Below are 22,261 nucleotides of genomic sequence, written 5' to 3'. Positions count from 1 at the left end.
TGCTGAACGTACTCAGGCCATGTAGCCAGACTGTGCTGAACGTGGCCAGACCATGTAGCTAGACTGTGGTGAACGTGCCCAGACCACGTAGCCAGACTGTGCTGAACGCGGGCAGAACACGTAGCTAGACTGTGCTGAACGTACTCAGGCCACGTAGCCAGACTGTGCTGAACGTGGCCAGACCATGTAGCTAGACTGTGGTGAACGTGCCCAGACCACGTAGCTAGACTGTTAATGTTTTCCTGAAGACCTGGAGCTGCCAGAGCTGGATCTGTCATGCCTTCAAGAGAGACCATATTTGTAATATACTATGTGCACTTCGAAATACAATTACACACACACACACACACACACAAACACAAACAAGAGAAAAAAGAAAAGCAATACAATACAAAAGTGTGTTTGAAAAGATAATCAGGGGGCCTATGTGGTTTCTGTGGGTTTGAAATGTTAATTTTTGGAGAGTGGTTGTACTGTCTTTAGAGGTCATTGAACATGGAGAAAAATTATGTCTCCATTTTTTTTACCTGTTTCAACCCTATTTTTTAAAAAATTGTGTATTTCACTGTAATTAAAACCATAAACTTTGCCTAAATCACTGGATAAAGTTCACAAAACAGTTATTTTCAACAGTATGATTGTCTGTCAGTATTATGATTGTATGTCAAACAATTAGAGATAAGATCAATAACCAATCAGTTTTACCAAATACACATACTCCATTGCTGAAAGATAGTGAAAACATAATCAGAGATGAGACCTCGAACAACATTTAATTAATTCACATACTGTATACACAACATATTAGATCTCACCTCCACAATTTACTCATCAAAATCTACAACTAGCCTACTAGACCCTATTCCTACTCACCTTCTTAAGACTGCTCTCCCCTTCCTGGATAATGTTTTGCTCTAGATTATAAATAATTCAATGCTATCAGGGCATGTACCACAGTCGTTTAAGACATCTGTTATTAAGCCCTCCCTCAAAAAACCTAGCCTTGTATCAATACTGGTCCTCCTGGACCTCAGCGCTGCCTTTGACAGCATAGACCATGACATACTACTTAAAAAAAGGCTTAAAAATTTGATAGGCATCAAAGACTCAGCACTCGCTTGGTTTAGATCACACCTTCCTAACCGTCAACAATTTTTACAGCTCCATAATAAACCATCTACCCAGATAATGGTAAAATATGGGGTGCCTCAAGGCTCAGTACTGGGGCCCCTGTTGTTTAGCAGATGATGCACAACTATACCTCTCCATAAAACCTGATGGATTAACCCCGTTAGCCAAATTTGACACATGTATAAGAGATATAAAGACATGGATGACAAATAATTTCCTGCTTTTGAACTCAGATAAAACAGAAGTCATGGTTTTAGGTTCTAAAAAGATGAGGGATATCCTATCCACATCACAGGCTACATATTACATAACATATAAGTTGGGGGCAGCCGTGGCCTACTGGTTAGGGCTTCGGACTTGTAGCCGGAGGGTTGCCGGTTCGAACCCCGACCAGTAGGCACGGCTGAAGTGCCCTTGAGCAAGGCACCTAACCCCTCACTGCTCCCCTGTTGTTGCAGGCAGCTCACTGCGCCGGGATTAGTGTGTGCTTCACCTCACTGTGTGTTCACTGTGTGCTGAGTGTGTTTCACTAATTCATGGATTGGGATAAATGCAGAGACCAAATTTCCCTCACGGGATCAAAAGAGTATGTATACTTATACTTATACTATATATAGTGATCTTCCACTGACCTCATCCACAAATGTTAAAAACCTAGGAGTTATAATTGACCAGGACCTAGCACTAAATAATCACATAAAACAGATCACTAAAACGTCATTTTACCATTTAAGGAACATTTCAAAGATAAGGAAGTCCTTATCCTTACCAGATGCCGAGAAACTAATCCTTGCTTTTGTCACCTCAAGGATAGAATATTGCAATGCTATTATGCTGGCTGTAATAAGACCTGTCTAAAGAGCTTACAGCTTATACAAAATGCAGCTGCTCAAACACACAGAAAATATGAACATATTTCCCCCATCCTAGCATCTCTACACTGGCTACCTGTTAAAAGTCATTGACTTCAAAATATTACTTATATCTCTTGGTTGGTTGCCTGCATTGAAAGAGGACACCTCATAAAGACGCTCTTTTGTCTGCTTCTGACAGAAGAAGCACTTATCTATGCTGGCAGCAGCTGCTGCTGAACATGTGTACAAAGTCCCTCTAGATGGACTTGATGCAGTTGCAGGTGTTGCTGCAGGTTCAGAAGATGGTCTACCACGTCTTTTCTGAAGACACTGAGTCCTGCCTGCTTGAACATGATTTCTAGTAGCAAATCTTAGCATTCTGCAGATGCTCACTGTTACAGGTGGATTTGTAGCAGTTCCTGTGCCAAACTGCTTTGTTCTGTTGTAAAATAACTGCACTGTAACTTTGTAATCGTTGGCTGATCTGTGATCACCATCTCCATACTCTCTCATGGACAAAAACAAGAAATTTGGCATATGTCTCTAGTGATGGGTCATTCAACAGTCCACACATATCTGGCACTGGATACATAGCCCAAAATCTTTTAGAATATGTGTGCCATCACCTGACTAACAGAAAGACACACCTCAGAATATAACCTGACTGTGCCACCATGAACTATGAAAATGTGCTTGCTCAAATGTAGAAGTCTAGAAAGTCACTAATATCACCAACCATGAAGAACAGAGCACTATGTGCTTCAGGTTATTCGATATTCTAAATTCTATAACTGCCAGCTATCAACAGCCAACTGTCACTGCTAGTGTCTCTTTCTCTTTCTCTCTCTTACACACACACACACACACACCTGTCTGTTTGTCTAGCTGATCCTTTACCCTTTCTTTTCTTCACACTTACATAGGCTACGGAAGGCCTTACAGACTTCAGCTGGTACTAGCTATGTAAAAGTCTATTAAACTTAATTTAACAGAGATCTCTGCACTTTGTGCTCTGAATGGGTGTAGACAAGAACTGGCAGAGCAGGCTAGGCCTACACTCAAGCACACTAATAGGCATGAATTGATAGTATTGATATTGAAGTATTATTTTTTTAAGCGGACAATTTCGAGAAATTTAGGCACAATTTCTTGTTAAAGCAACACCAAAGAGTTTTTTTTATACCTTAAAATAATGTTTCCAAAATCGTTTCAGTGGTTCATCAACTCGTAACAGGGTGAATGGCACTTCTGCATTAAACCGCAGCCCTCTATCGGCTATAACCGCACTATGTAAGTTTGCCAGATCGGGTAGCGGATCTGTAGTTCGATGGAATGAGACATAAGAAACTACAAATTTGACTTGCATCTGATGTCGCAATACATCGTACTTTTATAAGTCATGCAAAATATTCTACCTTGTCTGTGGGCATCATTATTTGCAAAGCCGGTGCTGAATAAACAAATAGCGTGCGTGCGACAGAGGGAAAGTTCTTTGGTGTTGCTTTAAAGAGATCAATCGTCAGCCTAAAAATGTTTTATAATGTTGTATTGTTTATGTGGTCCACTTTTACACATTACCTTGTAGAATATCTTTGCTTTTTGGCACCAAACCCTATGCTATAATACCAACAATGTGAGGTTTATGGACAAAACACCAAATGTGACCTTTTCTGAATTTGACCTTTGATTTGGGTCCTTCAAAACTTTAAAAAAAAAATGGAGACATGTTTTTTTTTACTCTTAAGAACCCCTAGAACAAAGATATAATACTCTCCAAAAATTAACATGCGAATCCCACAAGCCCCCAAATTAGACACATACTAAGAAGTGAAAACAGGAAAGAGAGAGGGAGAGAGGAGGGAAAGGAAAAGAGAGAGAGAGAAAGAGAGTCTTTCAGGCTTCTAAGCTTCAGAGGGGGGAAAATAGAGAAAACTGTTTAAAGTGTTTAGATAAATTTGCCTCATACAGAGAAAAGTGGGATCTCGTTTCCACAGTAACCTCCCCTGCTATTTTTCTGCTGTCTATGTTAAGTTAGGATATGACACACACATCCACGCGCACACACACACACACACACACACACACACACACACAGAAAGTATTTTACAGCAGGTTCACCCGATTAAAACATGATTACAAAGGACCAAGCACAGTTTGAATGGCGTTCAGGGCAAACTGTGGTTATTAATGATTTATAGGCAGTTAGTAAAGGCTGGAAGCTCTGCTCACCAGTGCACCGGTCTTAATCATAAATTCAGCGAAGCAGAGAAAGAGAGAAAGACTACTGCAGATTTCCACTGAGTAGCTACTAGCAAGTGCTGTCTTTGTTGCCTTGTAGTCTTGCAAACTGATAAAACCTCTTCAATACAGCCTTAGACTATTCCTATACCTCAGCTCACGTTTTGTGGCATAGTAAATCAATAGTCTACTATGTCTTTCATTCCTTAATCCATATGTATACCCATCTTAACCGTGTGTGTGTGTGTGTGTGTGTGTGTGTGTGTGTGTGTGTGTGTGTGTGTGCGCGCGTATGAGCGAGCGTGTGCATACCTACAAATGCTAGTGTACACTGTACACTGTGCATATTTCTTGACAGAGTCTGTGAGAAGATAAGATCGATTTAGACATGAAATAAAGACCTATCATGTAAGTGTGTGTGTGTGTGTGTGTGTGTGTGTGTAAGTGGGTGTGTTTGTTGGTTACTGTAGTTTGTTTGATGGGTCCACATAAGCCTCGTGTACAGAGTGCACACTATATAGCCAGTGCTCTGGGTGAGGGTGGGTGAGGGTGGTTTAGGGAGGGTTAGGGTGGATGAGGGTGAGGGTGCGGATTACGGTGAGGGTTAGGGTGGGTGGTGGGTGAGGGTGGGTGCGGGTGTGGTCTTTGTCGGCTCCGCTGGAGTTTTCTGAAGAGAGATAACAGCAGAAGCAGAGCAGCAGCAGCAAAGGCCAGCTGGGCTCCTTGGTGAGGCTCCAGTATCCAGTGGCCTCATTAAGTCCTGTGCCGATAGACCCACACACTTTATATTCAACCATAACCTTTTCCCATCCTAGCAAACACACTAGACAAACTCCCAACTTATTACAGATTAGCCTGCCCAAAGGTCAGATCAGCATTAGTCAACATGAGATGCTTCTCGCATGCACGCAAGGAATGGGCCGTCTTTGTTTGCATGTGTGTGTGCTTATATTAATGTATGCATGGTGCCTTCCTGATTTTGACACATGGTCAGGACTAATGTGAATGTTTTTTTTGTCTGAAAGTTTTTTGCTATTGTGTGTGTCTGTATGTATGTGTGTTTGTTAGAGTTTGTGTGGGCAAAGAGCACCCAGTGTTCCACACAGAGACACACACACACAGACACACACACACCACACACACACACACACAAAGAGGCAGATCTGAGGTGAGGATATTAAAATTATAGGAGAAATCTGACCTTTAAAGATTTGATTTACTAAAGAGCAAATATTCTCAGTATTGTGTGTGTATGCATGTAGCACAGAGAAGAGCAAGACTGAACAAAGAAAAAGGAACAGAAAAGTGAACAGTAGTGTGTGTGTGTGTGTGTGTGTGTGTGTGTGCATATGTGTCTGTGTGTCTGTGTGTGTGCGTGTATGCATATGTGTGTGTGCGTGTGCATGCGCGCACGTGTGTGTGTGTGTGTGTGTGTGTGTGTGTGTGTGTGTGTTTGAGCACACTCAAATGGAATGATGGACTGGAGAGTTGTGTACCAAATAAGTGATGAAAGGAACCCTCAGACAGTCTCAGCAGCAACACTCGTTGCATTCAGGACCCCTGGTGGGGACGGACCGTCTGGTTATGTTCCTGTTCCAGAGCGCTCCATCAGAACTCAGCAGAAGAGCTCACCTGGCAGAGCAGCACCTGACTCTGCAGGGGGGCGGGAGCCTGGCTGCTGTTTGTACTCCATCATCTCCCACAGAGCAGCGGAGGCTGGGACCAGTCTGGCCCTGATGCAGCTCTGATGCGGCCCTGATGTGGCTCTGATGTGGCCCTGATGCAGCTTTGATGCGGCCCTGATGTGGCTCTGATGTGGCCCTGATGCGGTTCTAATCTGGCCCTGATGTGGCCCTGATGTGGCCCTGATGCGGTTCTAATCTGGCTCTGATGCAGCCCTGATACGGCCCTGATTTGCGCTGGATTAAAGGAATTATCCGGAGTAAAATGCACTTTAGATCAATTTAAAAAAAAACATAGTCCAGTCCATACAACTTCATTTCAATTTCGAAAAAAATACTGGACTATGTTTTTAAAAAAAAAAAAACGGCGACGAAATTGTGAATATCCAGAGCGTATTACTCCACACTCAGCAATCGACTCCTACGGACTTTCCCCTGAAGATGGCAGCAAAGATGGCAACATTTCCGGAAAGGTACTGGCTTGATGAAATTCATTCTGGACTCTCTATCCGACCACATAAAGACCTCGGGATGCCGGTTTGGCTTTAGGGACCCTCTACTCACTACCACGTAAGTGTAATGTTGTTTGGAACTGTAGAAGAGGTATAAAAATAGCGTTTTGTAGCGGCGAAATGACATGCCCGCGTCACCTCCAGGCTAACGAGTTTTGACTAAAAACGGTAACATCGAACTTTCTCAAAACACATCCGAATGACATGATTTGGATGTCAACTCAACGTATGTACTCCCAATCATCCGTAAATTGATCTAAAGTGCATTTTACTCCGGATAATTCCTTTAAGCACTGATTAGAGGGCAGTGCCTCTATATTACTTGCATTGTACTGGTCTGTTGAGATATGTATATGTGACCAGGCATGGCAAAACCAGGCACATGTCTCCCCAGAGACATTTTGAGTTATTCACAGATTCTGAAAGTGTAGTTTCAAAGCTATCCAATGATGTCTCACTCATATCAATATCTGATAATATTTGAATAAGTTGTAGCCATTTTAAAGTATACACATCTCAAAGCTACAAGCTGAGAAATCAGGGTTTTCAATTTGACTACTTTCTCCCTCAATCCAATGGTCCTCATTTACATGACATTAAGATCAACCCTCCCCCCTGTCACGGTCACTGATTTGTCAGCCTGCAGTGCTAATGACCCATCGAAACTTATCTGTAATGGGTTACAGAACCAGCTAGTAGCAATGGATAAAGTAGTCCAAAACAAACATGAGATCGCGTTTGCAAACCATGTTATTTTGAATGAACACCCAGTGCAAGGCACCAAGTTGGCAATGGATTTAGCAGGTTTAGCAATGGATAAAATAGTCTAAAACGCGAACTAAACAAACATGAGATCACGTTTGCAAACCCTGTTAATTTGAATGCACACATTATTCAAATTAATTGCCCACCGAAACTATCTGTAATGGGTTTTGGCTAGTAGCCTATGGTGCCAATAGATAACGACAGTAGGCCTACGTTAGCTAGTAGCAATGGATAAAGTTTCTAACACACAAACTTTATCCCCGTCAAATGTAACTGTGGAAATAGCATCTGATATCTTACGATCTAGTTCCTCTGCTGCCAGACCGAGAGATTCTTCCTCGTTGTAATTATCTTCGGCTAAGGTCAGCTCTAGATTAGGGATGTTCTCCAATTTAATGAAGTCGCCTTCATCATCAGATTCAGGTCATCTGCAATCCGCTGTGCTTTGTCCATCTCCATTCCAATTGTAAACAAACAGCATGCTGGTTCAGTAAGTAGCCATGAGGTTACTTCTGGTTTACTTCCTGAAACTTTCAAACCATTTTCAAAGACAAAATATACACTTTTAAAGCAACCAATGATGTTATCTGAAACATGGAATTGCTTCTTTAGGACTTCAACTTGCACATTCTGCAAAAAAACGAAAATAACTAATTTTCATAGTCTCACTTCATAGTCACTGCAGTAGGCTACAGTTGCGACTCACTTCATAGTCACTGCAGTAGGCTACAGTTTGTGATGTTTAGTGATGACACTGAAGTGCTGTTTTCTCTGTTTGGGGCATTTGAACATTAAAGCTGTTGTGTGTGTTTATTTATCTCCTCGCTCTCTCTCTCTCCTTCTATCTCTTATCTTCTCCTCTCTCTCCCTCCATCCCCCTCCTCTCTCTCTCTCTATCTCTTTCTCTCTCTCTCTCCATCCCCCCTTCTCTCTGTCTCTCTCTCTTCTTCTCTCTCTCTTCAGTGTGTACCAGGTGGTGGTGGAGGAAGAGCGCCCTCGGCGGGCGCGCGGTGCTGCTGAGATCCTGCGCTGCTACCCGCTGCCCGTCCACTTCCTCAACGCCAGTCAGCTGGGCTCGCGCTACTACTTCAGTGCTCAGTTCCCTGCCAGCCAACTGCAGAGCGCCCGCTCCTTCGTCGTGGGCGACAACAAGACCTACAGCAGCTTCTGGAACGCGCCGCTGCTGCCCCACAAGAGCTACAGCATCTACTACCAGGCCGTCAGCACTGCCAACGGGGTGTGTTCCAGCACAGGACACACACGCACGCACGCACGCACGCACACACATGTGTTAACTAGAGATAACAGGCGTAATCCTGTACGCACTGTGCGTACAATTTTTTCACGGTTTTATTTGTGAAATCATTCAATATTAGCCTACAACAATAAAACAAACAACAGCTAGCCTATATTTATTGTCTCGTGTAATCTGAATATTGCCATTATTCCGAATAAAACCGGAATATGGTGTGCATGGAAACCATAGACTATAAAATATGAAAACGTAGCATCATGACATGATAACGACGAGACTGTCCTCTATGGTCACGGTCTACACATGTTTAAAATGTTGCATTGTTTGCTTACCTCTGTAGGCTTATTAAAAAAAAAAAAAAAACACTGTTTGGAACAGGGATTCAGTTAATCGTAGAGCAGAGGTTCTCAACCTTTTTTTTTGGGGCTAAAGGCCGTCATGGCCAGTCGGCTTGATGCGGGTGTTAAAGTCCTTGACTGTCGCGTAGGCCTATGCCTATCATCTTAAAGGGTGGGACAACCAAAACAGCAGTGCAATGTATTTAGAGTGTTGTGAGCAAATCCTTATTGTTAGTAAGTTACCATAACTGTGTTTTTCTCCATCACAAATCGCGAGATAAACTCATTGGTTTATTTTTTTCTTTTCTTTCCCTCTTTCGCGGGTTGGGCAGTGAAGTTATAATGCCCATAAGGTATGTTCCCCTAATTTGAGCCAGAGCCGCTTGCTCTGTAAAGGTATTACTGTCCTTCCCAAACTGCATTAAAATAGTGTGCTTAGCAGCCAGAATTTAAAAAAAATTCTGGGGGAAATCTCCCTCATCCCAGAACTTTAAAAGCCCACCAAACACCCTATAAGCCCCGTAACCTACAGCCAGTGTTACAAAAGTTAGACGCTTTATGCGGTAGGCTGTTTGATAAGGGATGACATTGTAGGTTGACGTGATTAAGAGGGGCTTTCTGTTCCAGTTTATGTAAAGGTTTTTCTTAGGCTCAATAAGGAGAGGCCCATGTTAGGCTAGCCTACATTTACCAAAAGCGCAAATTTTGTAAATAAGGTCGGGTAACTTTTTTTTTTAGAGATAACACGAAGGACACAAAAGAGTTAATTAAAGGAAAAGAGTTGCAGCCAGCACTAAAGACCACCCCACAACACCCCTCTACAACACCACCCCACCCCACCCCTCTACAACACCACCCCACCCCACCCCTCTACAACACCACCCCACCCCACCCCTCTCCAACACCACCCCATCTGATAGAGCAGCAGTATAAGGGGACCCATAGGTGAGAGAGAGGACAGAAACAAACTAGCACCCAGCATAATCCATCACGGGAGCAGTTAGCACAACTAATGCATCTGAGATGGACAGAGGTGAGAGAGAGGGAGAGAGGGAGAGAATAAAGGGAAGTAAAAGGAGTTAGACAGAAATAAAGTGGGAAGATGGAAGAAGGGGAGATGTGGCAAAACAAAAAGAGATCTTTTGTCCAAGAACAGTGACTTCTCCTGTGCTTTTGAATGGTGGCAGGTTGAGTGCACCTATTTGACAAGCAGTAGGGTGAGAAAACATTAAGCAGGAACACTCTCTTGCTTTCTTTGTCTGTGACACACACACACACACACACACACACAGGAAAATGGATCACAGAATAAAAGCGGCCGGTCACTTGTGTGATGTGTTCGCATCTGTTCATTACTCTTTGCTTCTTGGGTAAGACTCTACCTTTGTGAGATGTTAGTGATGGACTGCCCACTGGCTCCCAGCATCACTTAAAAGCACACTATTAAAAGACGCACACACACACACACACACACACTCACTCACTCACTCACTCACTCACTCTCTCTCTCTCTCTCTCTCTCTCTCTCATATAAATCTCCTTTAGCTTAATTGAGCTCTTAATTGATATGAAATGTCTTGTTTTTGCATTTGCTGATGAGACAGGAGAAAAGCCACACATTACTCCCACACTTTACTTTCAGGTTAGAGGTGTTCATTAGAAACATGACTGCAGCTCTTAATGCAGCACTGTTCTGCTAATGCACACACACACACACACACACGCACACGCACACGCACACACACACACACACACACACACACACACACACACACACACACACCATGTGTGGGAGAGAACAATCCCAGCTCTCCTACACTTGGGCCTGACATGTCTCACCTCAGGACCTGTGGGAACACAACTCTGGTCTGTGTTGTTGTAGAGCTGTACTCACACTTATGCGACCCTTCTGTTTGAAGATGAACCAGAGGGTATTGTCCTGTCAATACAGACTGTACGTGCCCCATCCAATCACACAACACTATATTTTATATTTTAACAATACTAAAATAAAACATATCAAATGTGTTACGGCATGTCCGTGGTATGAACTGAACTGTGAAAGATATATATTTTGCTTACATAGTTGATGTAGGTAGTATTCTAGTATGGCACCGATGGGGTCATTGGGCTCTAGCAGTTCATTAGAGTCCCATCACCCTGGAGGCTGCATGTGTGTGTGTGTGTGTGTCTGCATGTGTGAGTGTGTGTGTCGTGTCTCTTGTTAAATTCACGGACTAATTGTCCAATTTTCTTCCCTCTTTCTCTCTCTCTCACACAGGAGACAAAAATTGATTGTGTTCGAGTGGCCAGCAAAGGTAAGAGCAACAACATCATGCACAAACACAACCTGAAGTGTGTTCAGAACGGCAAACATTCGCGAACGCTTACAAACAATTGCCTTAATTTGTTTTGAGTTTGTCAGAAATGTTTGTGAATACTCACAAACAGCCTGATTGGACCAAGGGACATTGGACCTAAGGCTACCATGGATATCAAACAATTTGCCATTTCTACACAAGCATTCACATTATACAGTTAAAGGAAATCCTGTTTGCCTCAAAGGTTTGACTCTGTTAAAGAATAGGAATGCCCCTCTGCTTCGTCTCGATCCCTCACGCCTGTTAAGAGTCAGAACAACATGAGACACCATCTCACTTCATACTGGAGCTAAGCTAATAATTAACAACATGAGAAAACCATCTCACCCCATAGCCTACTGGAGCTAAGCTAATCACCCCATACTGGAGCTAAGCTAACAATTAACAACATGAGACACCATCTCACCCCATACTGGCGCTAAGCTAATAATTAACAACATGAGACACCATCTCACCTCATACTGGAGCTAAGCTAAGAATTAACAACATGAGAAAACCATCTCACCCCATAGCCTACTGGAGCTAAGCTAATCACCCCATACTGGAGCTAAGCTAACAATTAACAACATGAGACACCATCTCACCCCATACTGGCGCTAAGCTAACAATTAACAACATGAGAAAACCATCTCACCCCATACAGGAGCTAAGCTAACAATTAACAACATGAGAAAAACATCTCACCCCATAGCCTACTGGAGCTAAGCTAATCACCCCATACTGGAGCTAAGATAACAATTAACAACATGAGAAAACCATCTCACCCCATACAGGAGCTAAGCTAACAATTAACAACATGAGAAAACCATCTCACCCCACACTGGAGCTAAGCTAATCACCCCATACTGGAGCTAAGCTAACAATTAACAACATGAGACAACATCTCACCCCATACTGGCGCTAAGCTAACAATTAACAACATGAGAAAACCATCTCACCCCACACTGGAGCTAAGCTAACAATTAACTAACAGTTCAGTGTGATCTGGTCTGCCAGTTCAACTAAAATGTTTCAAGCACTGAAGCACACTTGCAGAAAACTGGACTAACCCCTGCAGAGCATGTCATGTATTTAAAAGTACTTTGAAAGCGGATACGTGCCAGTTCAGGGTTGGAGCTGCTAGTGAGTGACCAGAGGCCTACATGTGTCCATTAAGCAAGGAAGAGTAGCACTTGAAGCTCACCTTTTCTGCTTCTCTTTATTTCTAGTTCTGTAACCTCCCCCCTCTCTCTCCCTCTCCCTCTCTCTACACATATATCTCTATTTCTTCATATTGCTCTCTCTCTCTCTCACTCACACCCTCTGTATCCCTCTCTTCTCTCTCTCAGCTGCTATCTTGCTGACTCAACTCACTACTCCATATCTGCGTGTGGCTCCTGCGGCCGGTGACAGCCAGCTAACAGGTCAGATGCTCTCACTCACACACTCACTCACCGGCCTCTGTGTGTGCATCTGTGTGTGTTCTGACTGATCCAGCATTTATCAACCAGGCCAACTGCATGTCTGTGTGTGTGTGTGTGTGTGTGTGTGTGTGTGCTGCTGTATCAGAGGCAGTGTGTGTGTGTGTGTGTGTTTGTGTGCATGCGTGCGTGCGTGTGTTAGCTTGGACTGTATTCCAAACTGTATCAGTGTTTTGCCTTTGACTTTCCCTAATCTTGGCATGTTGTCTCTATCGCTCACCACCTCAGCAGTGTCAGGAGAATGACACCAATGCAGCTTATTCCTGTAGCCTGTGCAGCCTATTCCTGCAGCCTATTCCTGTAGCCTATTCCTGTAGCCTATGCAGCCTATTCCTGTAGCCTGTTCCTGTAGCCTATTCCTGCTGCCTATTCCTGCAGCTTATTCCTGTAGCCTATGCAGCCTATTCCTGTAGCCTATTCCTGTAGCCTATGCAGCCTATTCCTGCAGCCTATTCCTGTAGCCTATGCAGCCTATTCCTGTAGCCTATTCCTGGAGCCTATTCCTGCAGCCTATTCCTGTAGCCTATGCAGCCTATTCCTGCAGTCTGTTCCTGTAGCCTATTCCTGTAGCCTATTCCTGTAGTCTATTCCTGTAGCCTATGCAGCCTATTCCTGTAGCCTATTCCTGCAGCCTATGCAGCCTATTCCTGTAGCCTATGCAGCCTATTCCTGGCCACTGCTTTGTAAAGGGTGCAATTGAAAAGAAGGCATGCAATAATCCATAGCGACATCACAGTGGAGTAAAAGTCTTAAAAGTCTTAAAAGACAAACTTCTTCTGTATATACACACAAGCATACAACTGCAAATTCAGTAAATATCCTCCACATACACACATCACGATATATGCACACACAGCGCAGCCAGGCATGCCGTGGTGGAATTCGCTGTGTTGTGACTGGCGAAATTGCAGGAGGTCTCATATCCATGGGGACGGCAAGCTCACTGGCTCACTCAAGGCAATTCCAGCCCTACAAAAGTAAACACACAGAGAAGAACACACACAGACTGTCCCTTTTTTTCACACAAAACACACACACACACACACACACACACACACACACACACACACACACACACAGAGAAAACACACACACAGAGAGAAACACACACACAGAGAAACAGTGTGGAATGCTCAGGGGAGGGTCTGCTCAGCAGCTCATTCAGGCTGATTCCATCTCTCCATTTGTCATCACGGACGTCTGTCGCCATGGGAGCAGGATGCATTTACAGGTGTCCGCTCACCAAACCTGCACATCGGCCTCCTCTGGAGAGAACTAGAGAGAATAAGAGAGGAGAGGAGAAAGAGAGAGAGAGAATAGGATAGAAGTGAGGAGAAAGAGGGAATACGATGGGGGGAATAAGATAGAGGGGGGGAAAAAAGAGAGGGAATAAGATAGAGGAGGGGAGAAAGAGAGAGAGACTTATCAGCAGGGAGAGTCCCTCAGGAGTGTGTTGAGCAGTGTGCTGCCATGTATTCAGGGTGACATTGTTCTGGGTCATCTGCTCCTGAAACACAGTGTGGATATTAACAGTGGCCCTCATGTCCAGTGTGGTGGACCATAGCTCCTCAGCATCCACAGACAGAGACGGAGACAGAGACAGCACAGGCCCTCGTCATGTCCACTCTGAGCACAGGCCCTCGTCATGTCCACTCTGAGCACAGGCCCTCGTCATGTCCAGCGTGGTGTTCCATAGCAGCCCATAGCGCCTCAGCATCCACAGACAGAGACACAGACAGAGACACAGACAGCACAGAGCATCTGCATAGGGCTGCATGCAAACTGGCACTCGGATTCTTTTTTCTTGCCGTTGATGAACAGCAGAACTTTAGAACAGTTCAGTTTTATAGAATGCCTCTCATCAGAACAGTTCAGTTCATGACTCCTTAGAACAGTTCAGATCTATAGAATGCCTCTCATCAGAACAGTTCAGTTCTATAGAATGACTCCTTAGATAGATAGATAGATAGATAGATAGATAGATAGATAGATACTTTATTGATCCCCAGGGGAAATTCCATCCTTAGAACAGTTCAGTTCTATAGAATGACTCCTTAGTACAGCTCAGTTCTATAGAATGACTCTCATCAGAACAGTTCAGTTCTATAGAATGACTCTTTAGAACAGTTCAGTTCTATAGAATAACTCCTTAGTACAGCTCAGTTCTATAGAATGCCTCTCAGCTGACCTCTGACCCCCTGACCTCACCCACAGGTGCGGCCACCCACAAACCAGACGCTGTGGAACCAGAGAAGCAGACGGACCACACGGTGAAGATCGCCGGGGTCATCGCCGGGATCCTGCTCTTCGTCATCATCTTCCTCGGCGTGGTGCTCCTCATGAAGAAGAGGTAAGGTGCGGACACGCTGGCCAACGGAGAGGGAGGAAGCTGCAGCTCAGAGCACTCAGTGCTCCTCAAACCTGCCTCTACTCATTTGGCTCCTCAAACCTGCCTCTACTCATTTGGCTTTTGGATTGTTTACTAAAGGCCAATTAAAAAGCTACAATTAGAAGGGCAATTCCACGGAAAATTGACTTTTTGTCACATCCATAACGCCAGTGAAATGCCTTGGCTTTTGTATGATGTGAATGATAACATTCATTGTTTGTGCATTTTTTCTCATGTACATTCAGCCAAAAATAGCAAATGCTCAAATTTCATGTAATCATTCACATCATACCATACCATCACATTTTATTGGCGTTATGGATGTTACAAAAAACGTAATTTTCCACGGAATTACCCAGAATCAAAAATGTAAAAGATATATTTTGAAAAAGTATGATATGTATACCTAAAGTTTTTATTTATGTAATTTCAAAGCATTGAAATAGCAGAGAAATACTTTTTGGTAGTTTAAATATATAGTACCTCAGGGATTGGTCCAAATCAAGAGAAATGCTTTTGGGTGTAAGTTTGAGTGGATACCTCAGGGATTGGTCCAAATCAAATGTGAAATGACTCCTCAGTGTCTACATCGCCTGTGTGTTAAATTGGTAACCTAATCTACAGTAGGTCCAGATACCCACCCAGGAGCCCATGTTAAACCCCCCATCGACACCTACCGCCTACCACCCAGCACTTGCTCATGCTGCACACACACACACACACACACACACATCCACCGCCCACCACTTAGTACTTGCTCTGGCTGCACACACACAAACCGATTCTCCTTATCAGCAGCTCTGACAGTTAAAAGTCCCTCTTTGAAAAAACTCTGCATTTCTTCTGAGAGACGTCAGAGAGTTTCTGCTTGTATCTGTGTGTGTGTGTGTGTGTGTGTGTGTGTGTGTGTGTGTGTGTATATCAATAGCTTTGGTGAAGTGTGTGTGTGTGAGGTGGTCAACTATCCATAATACAGTTCAAAGGCTGTTCTCTGCTCTATACGAGCCTGCAGCCACTCTGTCTTGTGCTTGTCCAGCTGAATTATGAATGTAATTATGCTGATAAGCTCCATTATTAAAACACGGTTTACAGCCGAGAGGAGTGGACTGCCATTAAACATTCATCCAACTGCCCCACTCAGTCTTGTCACCTCTTTGGAAAAGAAATGCAGATAAGAGTCAGGTAGAAAATGAGTGATTCTAGTCAGGACAGTTGTAGCTGCAGGCACTCTGCTCCTCTCCTGCGCTTCCTCTCCTGCTCTTCCTCACCTGCTCTTCCTCACCTGCTCTTCCTCTCCTGCTCTTCCTCTCCTGCTCTTCCTCTCCTGCTCTTCCTCTCCTGTTCTTCCTCACCTGCTCTTCCTCTCCTGCTCTTCCTCACCTGCTCTTCCTCACCTGCTCTTCCTCTCCTGTTCTTCCTCACCTGCTCTTCCTCTCCTGCTCTTCCTCTCCTGCTCTTCCTCACCGCGCCCTTCCTCTCCTGCTCTTCCTCTCAGCCAGAGGGGACTGCGTTTGCAGACATAAGTAACGAAGCGCGACACACTGCACAGCTGGAGAGGAATTAGGATGAGCAAACACACTCACACACACACGTGAACTTGGGCAGGCATGTGGAGAGTGGAGATGAAAGCACTTCTTCCCTTTTCTTCTTGCCGTCTCAGACTGTCTCAGGCTGTCTCTTTGCGGCGTCTTTAATTCGGTGCGTGGGGACTCATAATTCCCAAAGTCTGATTGACAGGTATATGTAATTACCACCATGCACCCGTCCCTTTTAATTGAATTCTCGTTCAATACGCCTTAATCAAATGAAAAGGTGTGATTGAATCCGTGGCATCTATTTGGTTTAATTCGTGGCATTAAATCCGGATGGAGCTCCATGGTAGGACATACTAATGCCTGTGTTACAGCAGAGCGACCTGGCTGCCTAGATTACATTACTCCTCTGTCTGAGCTCATAGATGGAGAGATAACACAATGAAATGAAAGATATCTGCTGTGTGTGTGTGTGTGTGTGTGTGTGTGTGTGTGGGGGGTGGTATATAACTAAACTGTAAAATTCAGTAGGTTAATGTAACAGACACACAGTTGATGTATGATCTCCAGGGGATTTTGGACAGCATTTCATGTCTTGTTTATGTCAAATGTAACTCTGATAGCCTGTCTGTTTGTAGGGTTATGAACAAATATCAGGACCCAGGGTGTGATGTGCTGGGCCATTCAAACCAGGCTTTAGTCATATTCTCCTTAAGTAAATACAAGAAGAAAGCCGCGGTGTGTGTGTGTGTGTGTGTGTGTGTGTGTGTGTGTGTGTGTGTGTGTGTGTGCGCGCGCGAGTGAGTGTGCGCGAGTGTGTGTGGGGGTGTGTGTGAGAGTGGGCAGATTTGAACTGTGCCTTACATAAACATGAGAACACACACATGGGTGTGCACACATAGACCCCATCATCAGAAGAGCAGTAGTTACCTCGATCGCTCCTGTTCTTAGCCATCATATCTGCTTTTGTTCATCTTTTTCAATCTTTTTTACTCAGAACATTAATATTTTTTCCTTTTTTTTTCCTTTTTCCCTCCTCCCCTTGTCATCCCATCCCCCGCCCCCCTCACTGCTTGTTCTCGTCACCACCCCCCCGGCAGAAGACACTATCAGTCCTACACTTACTACCTGTAAGTAGAACACTTTGTCCAATCTCACTCTCCATTCTGTGCCGTATCTGCTGATCCAGGGACAGTTGTGGCCCAGTTGTGGCCCAGGTCTCCGCCGGATCTGATCCAGGCTCGATCTGTCCCAGGGTCAGCTGTTCTCTAGGCTGCTGGCCTTCAGAGCTGAGCTGCTGCGGCTGCTGCTTTAGCATTAGCGCTAGTGTTAGAACGACGGATAGCAAAGGCGTTTGCCCTTGGGCACACAGCAGCAGGCAGGCTGCTCCCTGCCAAAGAGAAAAGGAGACGTCGCTATTCAATTCAACATTCATCATTCTAATCAAATATTCTATTTATTATTGAAATGTGTCATGGACACTGATCAAGGGCGAGCTATTCTGAAAAGAGTGAAGAGAGAGAGAGAGATAAAAAATCAATGGGGCTTAATGCACTTTTAACTGGATGTGAATATGATCCAATGATTTTATATCAGTCCGTTTGTCAAAGATTCTGAAAGGCCTTCCTACTTACAGTCAATTGGCCTTTTTGAAAGCAGACCTTGAGAGGCAGGCAGTCATGGAGCATTATTTATTAGGCCTTCATTGAGATACAGCAGCACACAGTATAAACAGACAGGCCCCAAGAGCAGGCCTGGGTTAAGCATGCGGTCCCTCACCCCAGCAGGCCAGAGCAGGCCTGGTTAAGCATGCGGTCCCTCACCCCCTCTCCTCTCCTAGCCTGGTGCCCAGCTCCTGGTGTTCCCTGGGTCTCACCCTCCAAGCATAAACACAGCACTCTGCTTCCATTGTCATCTCAAATCATCTCACCCGTCTCCCCCCGCATGCTATATCTCTGTTGTTTGCATGAGAGCACGCTATGGCAACCTGTTTTGGTGGTGAATGTCGCAAAGGCTGCAGCATCTAGATAAAATACATGTACGCAACAGTAGCTTGGAGGAGTATGTGGAGTTAAGAGTCCAGGAAATATCAGAGAAAAACAAACTGTTCAGTTGGGAATAGATTCTGAGGGCCAGATGTACGTACATTTGCGAACGTAGCGTTATCAGTGCCATGGACAAAGCGCAGATAGCGAATGCTGTAATACGCGGTATTTATCAAACTTTCCCTTCATCGGGTAATCTGCGCCTTTCTCCACCTTTCTCCGCCCCCTACCGCAATGTATGAACGTCCACAACTGAACGCCATATACTGTACATACAAGCGCAGTTGAATGAAGTGAACTGATGACAACATTAAAAAGAATCAAACGTTTAGCGATCATAAAATAATACAATACATGATAAGATGTCAACAAACAGGGAGATAATGAAGATACGTTCTATATAATTCTACTTAAACTACTTGTGCGCGTAGGCTATGGAAGATTGGTCAAATCTAGCAAGTAGGAAAGTTTAAGCGGATTATGTGAAAGTAAGACATTTGAAAGGCCAACGAAAGTTAAGGTTGCTTTTGACATAGTACAAAGACGCAAAACTGGCGATTCTGTTGTCTTTGAAAGGTTCTCTTAGTGACGCATTTAACCACAATTTGGATTAACACCTGCTTTTACAAGGCGGAGGTGAAATCTTTAATTTCCCCTTTGGGATCAATAAAGTATCAATCTATCTATCTATCTATCTATCTATCTATCTATCTGTCTATCTATCTAGATATTTAGGCGAAACGCCTGAAGTGGGTGCAAAAGCGTTGTATTTTTCTTTCTCTTCTTTTAGATCAAGGGCCTTGAAACAGAATTGTGTTAGAGCCCATGTAACATGTGAGAAGTGTTGCCTTTGGACAGATTTCAGAGGCAATGTGTGAGAAGTGAAAAAAAAGCAATTGTTGTTGTTGTTGAAATGGGCTCTTTCATCCATGACTTCTGTCATTAGTTTGATCTTCATGCATTGTTTGACTTTTGCCATGAATCCCACAGGGTCTTTTAACAAGCACATAAGTCACTGTCACTAACTGCAGGGTCCCTGCGTTCTGAGTTTGGATCAGTGAGTCCGTTTCTATCAGGCCATTGTGTTTTGTTTTTGAAATGATGACACAGATAAAACCTTTTTGACATTCCCAACTGTAAGCACCTGGAGGGTATATACAATATATCTAAATATATAAATAACAAAACACAACTTGAAGGGTATATACAATATAACAAAACACAGCTTGAAGGCCTTGTATTGTATATGTCGTCTTGGGTGAATTCCCGCCTGAAAGATTTCCAGTTGTCATACATTTTTAATTGTCATTACAAGTTGTCATACATAGTGATATATAGCACTAACATGGAGGGTATATAACACTACACGGCACAGCAGCTAGGAGGCCATGGCAACATTTGAGGGCTATCTAATACAGTGGGAGCAGCTAGGAGGCCATGGCTACATTTGAGGGCTATCTAATACAGTGGGAGCAGCTAGGAGGCCATGGCTACATTTGAGGGCTATCTAATACAGTGAGAGCAGCTAGACTCTTATTTGGCACAAGGGGAAACACACAGGACCAGGTTACATGAGGTCATCTGAGTCCTCCTGCTGTCAGTCAACCAATCATATCTGGCTCTTGAGCCCAGGAACCTAAGACAAGACAGAGGCACAGGCTGTCTCCCTAGTTGCACAATATGTACAGAATGATTGGCAGATGCACTAGAGATCGGTCCCTAACCTCCAACAGCTCTACCTAGACAACATGTCAAGAAGGAGAGGAAGTGAGAATAACAAAAAGTGTTCTAGAAGATGGGCTGCTGGGAGTTGCAGTTTTTTTGTCATGTCATCAATAACAAGGACAGCCAGTAAACTCCAATCGCCAACTCTGTCAGTGTTTGCCAATAAGGAAGCAGAAAAAGGAGCTGCTCTCTAAGGAGGCCATCAAGATGCTTAAACCCTGACAGAAAAAAAAGAGAGAGAGAGAGAGATATGAGTGTAAGAATTGCAGAGAGATAGAGTGGGTGTGTGCTTGAAGCTCTCAAGCTTCCCCGTTGTTTCAGTCAGTGCCACTGCTTACATTTCTTCCATCTGCAAGACACTACGACACACACTGACTGGCTCAGTAGAGCAGAATAAAGGAGAATGTATCTCTCCACCAGCCTCCTCCTTATCCCCTCATCACCTCCTCCCCACCTCCTCCCCACCTCCTCCCCACCTCCTCACCATCCCCTCATCACCTCCTCCTCATCTCCTCTCCACCTCCTTCCCACCTCCTCACCATCCCCTCATCACCTCCTCACCATCTTCTCCCACATCCTCCTCATCTCCTCACCACCTCCTCATCACCTCCTCATCACCTCCTCACCATCCCCTCATCACCTCCTCCTCATCTCCTCTCCACCTCCTTCCCACCTCCTTCTAATCTCCCATCTCCTCCCATCTCCTTTCACCTCCTCACCACCTCCACCTCACCTTCTCCCCATCTCCTCCTCATCACCTCCCCTCTCCTTCCCATCTCCTCCCATCTCCTTTCACCTCCTCCCCACCTCCTCCTCATCACCTCCTCACCACCTCCACCTCACCACCTCCTCATCACCTCCCCACCTTCTCCCCTCCTCCTCGCCACCTCTTCCCCATGTCCTGCCATTGTCCTTTGCAGGATGATAAATGAGCAGACAGCAGCGTTGCTCTTTAGCTTTTGGCTGGTGAACAGGAGCGAGAGACTGAGGGGGAGATAGGAAGAGAGAGAGAATAGGGGGGGAGAGGGAGAGAGAGGGAGGAGGAGGAAGGGGGAGAGAGGAAGAGAGGGGGGGGGGGTGCAGTATGTGTCTGCCCACAGCTCAAACACCTTCCTTCATTAAAGGCTACATGCCTAGAGTGGAGCAGCGTGCTGGAATCTCACTAATTGAAACAAGTCGAGCACATTTGTTTCAGTAACGGGGGCAGCATTCTGATGAAGAACAGAACAGATAGAGGAAGGAGGGGGTAGAGAGAGAGAGAGAGAGAGAGGTAGGGAGGAGGATGAGGAGGTGAGTGCCAGAAAGTGAGTAAACAGGGACCTGCAGATGCTAACACGATCGTCTGTCACCGAGCTGTCACCACCTTACTAAAATCACTAGCACACACACACACACACAGAGAGAGAAAGAGACGCACAAGTACTCATTCCTAATCTCATCAGCTCTTGTCTATGTTGGCCTGTTATGTCACTCTAGTGCTTCATTGTCTTTTTAGTGGTGATCTCAGCTATGTCACTCCCCCTCTCCATTTATCTTCTCTACTCTCCTCTTCTCTTCCTCTTCTCTTCTCTTTTTTCTCTTCTCTTCTCCTCTTCTCTCCTCTCCTCTCCTCTCCTCTCTCCTCTCCTCTCTCCTCCTCTCCTCCTCTCCTCCTCTCCTCTTCTATTCTCTTCTCTCCTCTTCTATTCTCTTCTCCTCTCCTCCTCTTCTCTCCTCTCCTCCACTCCTCTTCTATTCTCTTCTCCCCTCTCCTCTTCTATTCTCTTCTCCTCTCCTCTCCTCTCCTCCTCTTCTCTCCTCTCCTCCACTCCTCTTCTATTCTCTTCTCCTCTCCTCTCCTCTCCTCTCCTCTTCTCTTCTCTTTTTCTCTTTTCCCTTATTTTCTTCTCTCTCCTCTCCTCTCCTCTCCTCTCCTCTCCTCTCCTCTCCTCTCTTCTCTTCTCTTTTTCTCTTT

The 22,261-nt window shown here is 44.6% G+C and overlaps 1 protein-coding gene across 1 annotated transcript in view; it reads left to right on the top strand.

The window, feature by feature from the left end:
• LOC125299147 (receptor-type tyrosine-protein phosphatase mu-like) overlaps positions 1-22,261 on the top strand; it is a 171,775-nt gene that overhangs the window by 96,793 nt on the left and 52,721 nt on the right. Inside the window, 5 exon segments of the mRNA XM_048250301.1 lie at positions 8,146-8,419; positions 11,057-11,093; positions 12,485-12,559; positions 14,831-14,966; positions 17,638-17,667. Of these exon segments, the coding sequence (XP_048106258.1) occupies positions 8,146-8,419; positions 11,057-11,093; positions 12,485-12,559; positions 14,831-14,966; positions 17,638-17,667 (552 nt within the window).

Source organism: Alosa alosa, chromosome 1 (genome assembly GCF_017589495.1).
Source record: "Alosa alosa isolate M-15738 ecotype Scorff River chromosome 1, AALO_Geno_1.1, whole genome shotgun sequence".
Classification (NCBI taxonomy): domain Eukaryota; kingdom Metazoa; phylum Chordata; class Actinopteri; order Clupeiformes; family Clupeidae; genus Alosa; species Alosa alosa.
Note: the sequence above shows the minus strand (reverse complement) of the source record. Positions and strands in the feature narration are given on the sequence as shown.